At 35.4% G+C, this 10875-nt stretch overlaps 1 protein-coding gene across 3 annotated transcripts; it reads right to left on the bottom strand.

Annotated features, from left to right (window-relative positions):
• Positions 2907-10480, bottom strand: LOC109333167 (E3 ubiquitin-protein ligase RING1-like). 3 transcript variants are annotated; one of them, XM_019568490.1, is made up of 2 exons: positions 9382-10480; positions 2907-3109 (listed from the first exon to the last, which is right to left on the bottom strand). In XM_019568490.1, exon 1 carries the CDS (start codon positions 10402-10404, stop codon positions 9409-9411), a length of 996 nt encoding a protein of 331 aa, XP_019424035.1. In that variant the 5' UTR covers positions 10405-10480; the 3' UTR covers positions 2907-3109; positions 9382-9408. The 3 variants fall into 3 exon arrangements, with proteins under 3 accessions (XP_019424035.1, XP_019424034.1, XP_019424036.1); XM_019568489.1 differs by having other exon boundaries at positions 2907-3106; positions 9382-10478; XM_019568491.1 differs by lacking the exon at positions 2907-3109 and adding an exon at positions 8586-9007.

The following is a 10875-nucleotide window of genomic DNA, read 5'->3' as shown; positions in this document are numbered from 1 at the left end:
TCGATCATTTAAGTAAACTTGATTTCCATACTTTATTTATTAATGTCCTTAATTAACATTATGTTTGTTTTTTCTTGATTAGTCATATTGCCCTAAATGAAAAAGAGGGGAGCTACAGGCTCTAGATAATCAAATGGTACTTGATAAAATACTAGGACTGCCTGAGTACTCTACCGTATTTGGGGTTAGCAAACGAACATTTGTACCCATCAAAAACGTGCAACCAAAGCCCAATTGAATAAGATTCAAAACCAATTGGATACCCTCATGCAATAGTTCAATAATTTCGAACATTCAATGAAGTTGAAGGAAGCTGAGTGTCATCAACAAGCTGCTGGAAATGTTCCTTATAGCATCAATAAGAGTTAAACACATGCTCATCACAATATTCTCACTCTCATTTCCTTAGATAATTTAATTAACTAATTTTAATTTATTTGTCATTTAGTTTAATTTTAGTCGTAAACTAATTATACCTTCTAACAAACATATAGGGAATCAGTACTTGCAAACTGTTACTGGATAGTCCATCCAGGCAAGTAGTGGGTGTCGGTAAAGTGTAGAACTCAGCAGATGTTATGCTGCATAATGCACCTATCCCACACCATTGTGTGAAGGTCTCGATTGATGTTGCAATTGATGGTGATACGTTGCTGCCAATTCCTCTCGATGAGGATATCTTGACAGTGAAAGTGGCTATGGACACTTATGTGGTTTTGCCAATAGACCTTGTACATGTAGTTCTTTCTAAGGCATGATTTATCACTTTATGTTCACCCATATTATATATATTTTGATCTTTAATTGATATATTTTATGTATTGAATATTTCGGAAAAATGTACACTCTAGACCTAGTGAAAATGAGTTAGATAGCTCAATGACGTCGCCTTGCCTAGTTGAACATGTACCAAAAAAGGTTAAGGTGGTGAAGTCTAAGGTTAGCAAACCAAAAACTAAGTTGCCAAAGTCAAAGTCTACTAAGTCATCTTTGAGGGATTTGAGCTCCAAAAATACCAACTATTGTACTGAGTTGTTTGAGCATGTAAAGCATTTGGGAGAAGATGATATACTGATTATATCAATTTCCAAGGAAGTCTTTAGGAATGATATCCAAGAATTCATTAGCATTAATGAAGTCCGAGATGTATATGAACATGACTGGATAGGTGGAACCACTGCATGTGTATATATCAGGTATATTATACTTTCTTAACTTATCACTTTTGCATTTAATCATTCGTGTTAATTAACAAATATTTGTGTTATATATTAGGTACTTGTATGAAATTTCATTTTGAAAGATAAAAAGAATGTGATGTTCTTATCCCCACATGTTATCAATTTGGTGACGAGTAATAATGACAAAACGAAGATCGAGCAGTAGACAAAATATGTGGTAGATACTCTCATCAATTATAGAGAAGTTGCAGAGTTATTTCTTGCACCTTTTAATATCGGGTAAACATTTTTAACTGTCTTTTGTATGTTTGTCTTTAGTATGTTTGTGCTTAACATTTTCTAACTGTGTGCATATGTTTTGTTAGGCAATATTAGATTTTGATTGCCATTAATCAGATCGAAGAAGAAGTATACTACTTTGACTCATTGAAACATGTTGATCCGAACAACTATACCGCTAAGAGAGAAACTTTTACTAGCTAAGTGATACTCATTTAAACTTTTAGATACACTTTCACTTTCCTAGCTGTTTAGTAATTAAGTACCTTTTCTATTGTTTAGAGGACTGCAAATTTACTGAGCATATGTTCATTCTAGAAAAAACATCGTCTAATGTCAAATGGTCTTATATAAAAGTATTGACACAAGTCATCTCAAACAGTTGTATGTTTAGTGTATCCATATTTCAATTAAGCTTATACTCATATGTTTACTTGATTTTAATTGTAGACACTCTGTCAAGCAAACGATAAAGATTGTGGCTATTACGTGTTGAACTTCATGAAAAAGATTATTTAACAATAGCCAGTTTCAATCAAGTTTGGTGGAGATTCATACAGAGAAACGTCATCCAAATTATAAAAGATTGGTCAAAGTATGTACTTATTGTTAAAGAGTAGTTTAGGGAATTATTGAACATCTAACCCTAACCAAAGATGCACTTGGGATTTTATAAGTAAAATAAGTAACTATAACAAAAAAAATTATGTGATATAACCAAACTAACAGCCATAATGACCCAACTTATATTTCTTCTTTTTTTGGGATACATACCCAACTTCAATTTCTAATATCAAGTTTGTTAAAAGATAATATAATAATTAAAAATTGATAACTTTGCTTGGAAAAACCATATAGTCTAACGTGCATAATCATTATATTTGGGGTCATATTCAAAGCCTACAAATTGGCTTTATGAAATTTAAATTATTATCTAAAAAGGAGGAGAAACTATGCTAAAGATTGTAATATTTATATATTGTTAATATAAAAATTTAAACACAATAACTACATTGTCCATTATTTGTCTGGACTACTCATTTGAATAGTTAATTATGAATAAGTATGAATAATGAATGATATAGAACTCATCAATACATATACTTTTTGGATTTAATATATTTAGACTGATAATGTAACTATTTTTTATACTGTTGATATATCATCCACTATTCATATGTTAGTCATTATTGACTTTCAAACAAAAGTAATATAAATAAATGGTGAATCATGTGTTATGAGTGTAAAAAAGTTAACACTAACAATACATAAATATTAAACTCAAATTTTTTCCCTAAAAACAATATATTATTTGGCCAACACATGAAAATATCATAAACAATCTATTGAGCAACACATATTTATCTAAAACAAATCTATTGTCCAACACATAAAAAGATGATACACAAATTATAGAACGATTGAACCAACTAAGACAAGTTTCAGACAGTAAATATTTTACAAAAAATTCGGACCAATAATATACATGTTATGATCAATCTATAAAGAATCTAACCGCCAAAATGGAGATGGATAATTATCTACGTTTATTATAACCAAATATATCATTTGCAGCAGCCACTAATCATAATTGAAATTCAACATTGTATTAAACAGTGCCAGCAGATTTGAAACCCTCTTCATACCTGCTTGGGAAAGAAGTGTGAAAATCCCATTATTAGTATAATATTAGCTTTAAGTAAGAATATGATAAAGCAGAGTTGTTAAACTATATTGTAAACCAATAAGGCATATCTTAAGTGGTGTAAGAGCATGTTGGATTTCCAAATAGACCAAAATGTCAAATATTCGATTCCTGAGAATGACACTTGTTGGGAGGAAAGTCGCACATCCCGAAAGGGATTAATTCCTTACCTATATAGAGTGAGGGATACCCTTCGTTATACCAAAAAAACTATATTATACCATCCTGCAGGACAAAGATTGAAATAAATGACTAAAGACATTTGGAAGAGTTCAGATCAAAGAAAATGGAGAGATCTCTAAAATTGATTCTATTTTTGTTTCAAGAATTGCTAATTGTTAGATAAGGAAATGGAGAGGATCTTCATACCACGTGAAAGCAATAATTATTTCTAAATTAGATTCACCCAAATACATATCTTCAAAAGTTTAAAAAATCCTAGTCCAGAACACCTAATCAAATTTTTAGATCAGACTCGGCTTTCTTCATCATGAATATTACTGGTTAGAGGGTTCCAGAATTATTGCATGGGAAGATAAAATTTTGATACAAGTATCCTATTCATTGCAGCTAGAAAAAGGATATCATTTCAAAAAGTTGAACAAAAAATTAAAAATAGAAAGCATCAAAAGTTGAACACAGTATGAAGATAACTCATGCAAACAATTTCAAGAACTGAATGCTTTTAAAAAGGAATAGGGCCCTAAAAATAACAACCACTACTTCTATAAAGTTACACAACAAAGACGAGAATCATAATTTATGTTGGCCATGACAATTTGTATAAGTGAAAACCATATATAATAAGTGAAAAATATAATTCAATCTCTACTTTATTCAGATAAGCAAGGTACAATAGATATAGTCAAAAGAAAGCTAAAAAGGAGAATAAAAAATTAGGCATTCCCAGAATTATCTGGGAAATCTCACTAAATAACAAACAGTAACTAAAAAACTAACTACACTCCCTATAATCTGGTGATGCTATGTATCTAATGACTTTCGTTCTTTTAATTGGGGATAGACATCAGTCATACCCACCTTTAGAACAGTAGCTTCCTTCAACTTGGTTAAATAATGTCCCATTTTTAATGATGTCAGTCCTCACATGCTTCATCCAATCATGTTAAACAGCTTCATAGACCCTTGGGCAAATTGCCCAATATTTTGCCTAAATATTACTTCTTGCAACAACAGAACATTTCATGCTTCTCTAGGACACCACACTTCACCATACTTTTTCACACGACTCTCTAGTGGACTTTGTATCTTCAACTGATCCTGCCCAATCAGCATTAGCAAAACACTCAACACCCCGGAATTCATTCTTCCTGAATAATAACCCTTTTTCATGAGTACTTTTAAGAGAGCGAAGAATCTGATTGACAATATCAAGATGTCTCCTTTTGGGAGAGCACAAATTGACTTTACTAACATGATAGGCAATTGCCTAGTCTAGCAAGATCAGTCAAGCAGATTACTTACAGAGCATTGATATTTACCTCTTGCAGCCGGAGGATAATCTTTAGTTATCATGTGCTTGTAGTTTCAATCTTAGGGATCCTATGGGTCTGCACTCTGCACCCTAGTTTCCATGTTCGTCTTAACGAATAGAGAGCATACTTCCTTTGGGAGATAAGTTTGTCTTTCTTGATTCTAGCTTTTCCATTCCAAGGAAGTATTATGGCCAAGTCTTTTTACTTGAGTTTTTTCCTATAAATATTTCTTGAGGTTGCAAATTTCTTGAGTGCCATCACCAGTTATCACCAAATTATCCACAGACTACAAGAATATCCTTTTACCATCCCTAGATTGTTTCAAAACAATATTGATCTAATAGATTGCTTCATAGCAGTGACTAAATCTTTTGAGGACTACTTTAGTCCATATAGGGATTTATTCAACTACATATTGTATCAATATTGTCTACATTGAATCCAGGGGGCTGTTTCATATGAAGTTCCTCTTCAATCTTTCCATTTAGGAAGGCATCTTTAACATCCATTTAGGAATGGCAATGTGGCGGATCGGGGCCAGGTTTTTCCATACCAACCCGGAACCCGAACTCCAAACCTGATCAATGCAATGGGGCTGAAAAAATGATTACCATTCCCGTCCCGTCGGGTTTCAAGTATCTCCAGACCCGTATCAACCCGACCCGAAAAATGTCCTCTTATCATTTAAATGGACCTCTTTGCCCTTTAGTGTTGTGCATATATTATATATATAGGATAATTCTATAATTTCAAATTTAATATATAATTCGAGTACGGGCATCACCTATACCAAACACGAACCCAATATTTGAAAATGGGAAAACTCAAACTCAGTCAAAACGGGTTTTCCCTGTTAAATTCGGGTAGGATTCAAGCAGGTATCCACGTGTTCGGGTTACGCTGCCATCCCTACATCCATTTGGTGTAGGTCCTGGTCCTTCAGTGAGAGAACAATTCTAGTAGAACTCAATTTGGCTAATTTACTTAAATAATGCTTTTTTCCAAACTAAGTATCAATTTGTGGGCAGTCAAACAATTTCTTTTACCAAACTCTGGATTGTCAAGCAAACTATTTACAAAAATGGGGCAGTCCAAGTGAACTCATTTTTTGATAATTTTTTGAATGACATGTGTATTGCCAGTTACAACCTTTTTTAAAACAATTTTACGGGCCAACTTGTGTTCGATACATGTCATACAAAAAGAGTATTGAAAATGGAATGACTTGGGCTGTCCCATTTTTTAGTAAATAGTTTGTTTGAGTACCCAGAATTTGGTAAATATTTTGTTTGACTACCCATAAATTGATACTTAATTTTAAAACAACCCCATTTTGGATAAATAGTTTGGAAAACTACAATATTAAGGTAATAAGCCCAAGTTGCCAACAAGGGCAAAGTTTTCCTGATAGTCTATACAATGAGTTTGGGTATAGCTTGCACAACAAGTGTTGCCTTGTATTAGTCTTTCTTTCCACCACCACCACCACCCATCTTTGTGGCAAATATCCACTTGCACCTCACTACATTCTTTGCTATGAGAAGAAAGACAATTTCTATTTCCATTTAACATCAATTTCCTCTAGGATAACTATTATCCCTTTTATCTTATGAGCTTCACAGGCAGATGATTTGGACCTTGGGAGAACCACAACATAAAAGCTAGCTGTTGTGGTTTGAGAACCCAAGACCATATAAACCACACATCAGAATCCCATGCCTTCAATGTGGGACTCAAATGTCATGCACTCATGCCTTGCAATTGGATCCTAACATCCCAACATGCTTCGTAGCCTTGGCACCCACACAGGTTGGCTGTGCACTAGCCTTTGACTAGTCTCAGGCGAACACTGCAATTTAGGCATCACCACCCCAATGCCCGTTTGCATTGGAGAGACATGTTTGAAAGCTCCAGTACCAATTAATGTTAACCATTGGTAAAAAGCTTATGAAACTGCTGATTTTTCATTTAAGATGAAGGAGAATCGGCGCTTGATAGTTAGTACCATATAATCGGAGTATGGAGAATATAATTTCATTACTACATTATTCAAAAAATCAAGGTGCAATATATATAATTAAAAAAAGCTATAAAAAACAAAAAAAAACTGAGCAATATATAGAATCATCTGGGAAATCCCACTAAACTAGGTACATTACCTTAAAAGATACTTGACTACATTCCCTCTATAATCATGTGACGCTGTGTATCAGGATTTCTTTCTGGGGGGGGGCAGCTAGCTATCAAATTTTAAAAACAAATTGTCCAATCCAATAAAAGAGATATAAACGAAGAAGATCAAGTTGTAGAAACTATTCACTGAAAGTATCTACTCAGAAAGAAGTTTAGGGAAGGGGAATGGTGACAACCTTGAAATGGAATTCTAGTAACTTCCTAGAGAAGGCATTAGTATAAGAGATTCTAGTGTTTATTGTAGATGCATATGGCATGTCTGTGATGTCCCAAAGCACAGCTAATGCTAGCTTCTGTTGTTTGGTAGAAATGCTAATAATAACCAAACAGAAAAATGATGCTTAGACGAGTTTCCAAAGGGAGATGCGATGGGTACTTCAGCAAAGAACCACCAGCACCCAAATATTCTGAAAATACTACTTCTGATGCATACCCACTTATAAGTTATAACATCAAAAGTTTCCTATTTGACAGCAAATTTTGAAGATATGATCTGATCTCGAATCCTACTAATTATCAACTTATTTCTTACGAAGTCCTATCTGGAAAAAAACATAAAAATCTCACTGGACTAGCTGATAATATCCTTGATGTGTTACGCGATATGAAGGAATACTGCCATGTCTAGGTAACAAATTTTTTGTTGGGTCATACATCAGACATGGACCCAGATCCATGTTTGAAATGTCCACACTCCATCTACCTATAAAAAATTAACATCCAATAATGTCGTGAGGGATGTAACAAGTAACTATTCTCATATTCAAACTTATGAGTTATGACTTGTGAAACCAGATCTAAGAACAATAAAAATTTAATCACATATCATCTATAAAGATCACCTTCCAATGTAAACAACACTACAATTTTGCCTATATTTCAGCAGCAAGCTTAAAATATATTTAGTCCCAAAAAATAGACCTTCTTCGGTTTTGGTCCTTGAAATTTCAAAAAACTAACCTTTTCCCTCATATCATCCTTCAGATAGTGTGCCTTCCAAGAATTCATGCTATTGTCCTACATGGACCTTATTCTGCCACTTTGGACACACTTAATCTGATGTGAGATGTTATGTAGGGACTAAATCAAACAAAGCCAATTTTATAAGGACCAAATGCATATTTGAGGTTTGAGCCGATATAACTGCACAGCACACTAACAGAAGCAAATATAATAATGCAGTATGGAGTCATACACTGGCAAGACAGTTTGCTAAATCATCTACTGAAATATACACTTTGTTTCATATGCTATGTAACAAACGGTTCACAGTGAATCATTGAAATCTACATTCTAGCATATGTCATGCTTCCCCGAGTTTAAATATATAGTCAGATGCATAATAAAAAAATCCAGATATAAAGCATGCACTACTTAACTTACATCCTTCGCTTTAATAAGTCAGATATACCTGTATAAGAGAAGATAAATTGAACTTATGTCTTCGAATATTAAATTTTAGGGAATGGAGTATCTCCTTGTATAAGGAGATAAGTTATCTCCTCCTGCCAGTGAAATCATGACATGTGTCATGTTTCATCATTTTCAATAAAAATATTTTAAAAAATAAACAAAATAGCACACATGTCACATTTTTACTGGCTAGAGGAGATAAGCTATCTCCTTATATAAGGAGATACATTATTCTCTAAATTTTAATACTGACCAATGAAGTGAATGCGCCCACCAAGGCAAAATCATCATTCACCATCATAAGCTGTCTCACTCACCCCAAATTAATATAACCAAGCAACGTACAAAGATAAAGTAAGGTATGATAAAGTAGCAGCAGCATAATCATAAATTGAAAAGTTCAAGAACCTCACTCCTCATGAATTGAGCCTCCAACCAAAATGAGGAACTTTTATAAAAACAAACATTATTAGAAAAGAAGGAAGAATATTACAGGAGGATAAGAAATCCTCCTAACAAAAAAAGAAAAACCCAGAAGCTAAGCAAAAGGGTCATGCACCAAAGCATGCCAGTCTCTCTGCATATCTACCAAATGAACACCACCAAAGGGTTTTGCACCAGAGCAAAGCCAAAAATGCAACCCTATCCTGGACATAATCAAGAGTCAAAAAGGTGTCGTTGGAGACTCTATTGTTCTTTTCCAACCAAATACACCAAAGGACCGCACGAGAAACTATTTTCTGCATAAAAAGTTCCCAATACTTGGTCATTGCTAGCTCAATGGCAACACCAACAACACCTATTAATCATATCTAAACAGGTGACTAAACATAGAACAATCATCTAACTTCTAACCAGAAAGAGCAACTTTCAGAAGGCCAATGCCCAATTCACATGTCAGGAGATTCAAACAAAGAGCAAAGGGTAAAACTAAAAATGGATTTCACTATGATTACATCTACATCAATCCAAAATCAAATCAAGAGCACAAATAAGCAGCTTAAACCTGTATCATCATTTGACTCAGGCATTAAAAGAAGCAACACTATGACACAATAAATTAAAGCATAATTTGCAGCTAACTAAATAAAAGAAACAGAATTTAGAAGCATACTTGCATTTGAAACATCAATAGTGGTACTCAATCCAGATCTTCTTGTCCTGTTCCTGACTCAAAATTCTGATTTCCCCTACTTCCAGGATTTGATTCCCCACCAGTGTTATTATCATTCCCTGTCCCAACATTGCTTGTATCTCCATAAAATTGTCTAAACGGCCAAGGCAAAGCCACATTAAACCTGTGCTCCCTTGGCGACTGCAACTGCGATTGTGAGCTATCTCCAGCAGCAGACTGATCCTGATTCTGATTTATCTGGACCGCACCCTCGACCGCGCCTGCACCACCCTGAGCCCTCTGCTCATAGTCAGGATCATCCGTCGGTAACTCGTAACGACACACAGGGCAAGAATTGTGCAATTCCAACCATGGAAGTATGCAATCAGAATGATAAATATGTTTACAAGGCAATTGCTTAGCGATTTCATTTAGCTCGAACGTGTCTTTACACACAGCACACTGCGACGAATCGGAATCCAGCAATTCCTCTGTGATTGCGATTTCCGGGAGCCCTTCGACGGCTTTCTTTGAAGCCGGAGGTGTACCGTGGCGGTTGGGATCGTTCTCGGCGAGATGCTGAATCAATTGCTCGAGGCCGGGGCCGAAGAAATAATCGCCGAGATTGAGATTCGCCGGAAGACCCGACGCGGAGTTATCGATGACGAATTGAACGTTGGCGCCGCCGGCTCTGAGGGTTTGGATGTAGTTCTGGAGAAAGACGAGAGGGTTAAAAGCGTCGGCGTCGCCGAAAGGAGATCGGCCGCCGAAGAGGGAAGGGAGATCGTCGCCGCCGCCGCCGAATTCATAGGTGAAGGAGAAGGGCTGTGGTTGAGGGATCGGGTTTTCGACTTCTTCGACGAAGCCGCTGTTGCAATCGGGGCAGGCGAGATCGGAGGAGGGAGTGATGGAGACTGTGTGGTTGCACTGGTAGCAGAAATATTGGTGACGAGAAGCGTTGGCGTTAGTGGCGCCGCCGCTTCCGCCGCTTCCGCCGCTTCCGCCGCTGCCGTCAGAAGACATGTGAATCGGAGAGGGATAAAAGAAGATGGGAGAATGAAATGATAGAGACCAAAGAAGCAATAAGGAGACTCGTGATCAAATAGAAAAGATGCGTGGGGTATAATGGTAAAAGGGTCAAACCATAATTTTTCTTGTTACTACTGAGTCTATCCATCACCTTATGTAGGTGTGGAAATAAGTAACACCGTCTATCAAAACCATATTATCTATGTTATATAATATATTATATTAGATTAGACTTTTTCCGTAAACATGACAGACCTATACTCTCATATGCTAAATAACTCAACAGTCTGTTTAAGGTAAAGTCTAACCTACTCTTTTAACCCATTTTCAGCCTTAATCCCATAGTTTTTGGGATGGATATTTGTCTATCCCTCCTAACTTCTATTGATATTAGAAATCGTATCATTATTAACTTTTGATCTTTTGGATTTAAGGAAACCAAACTATTAGATCAATGGTTCACCG

Source organism: Lupinus angustifolius, chromosome LG18 (assembly GCF_001865875.1).
Source record: "Lupinus angustifolius cultivar Tanjil chromosome LG18, LupAngTanjil_v1.0, whole genome shotgun sequence".
NCBI classification, from domain to species: Eukaryota; Viridiplantae; Streptophyta; class Magnoliopsida; order Fabales; family Fabaceae; genus Lupinus; species Lupinus angustifolius.
This window is presented reverse-complemented; position numbering and strand designations above follow the sequence as displayed.

What these genes read in the sequence shown, in the direction of transcription:
- LOC109333167 (XM_019568490.1), bottom strand. Translation starts at nt 10,404, where the DNA reads ATGTCTTCTGACGGCAGCGGCGGAAGCGGCGGAAGCGGCGGAAGCGGC.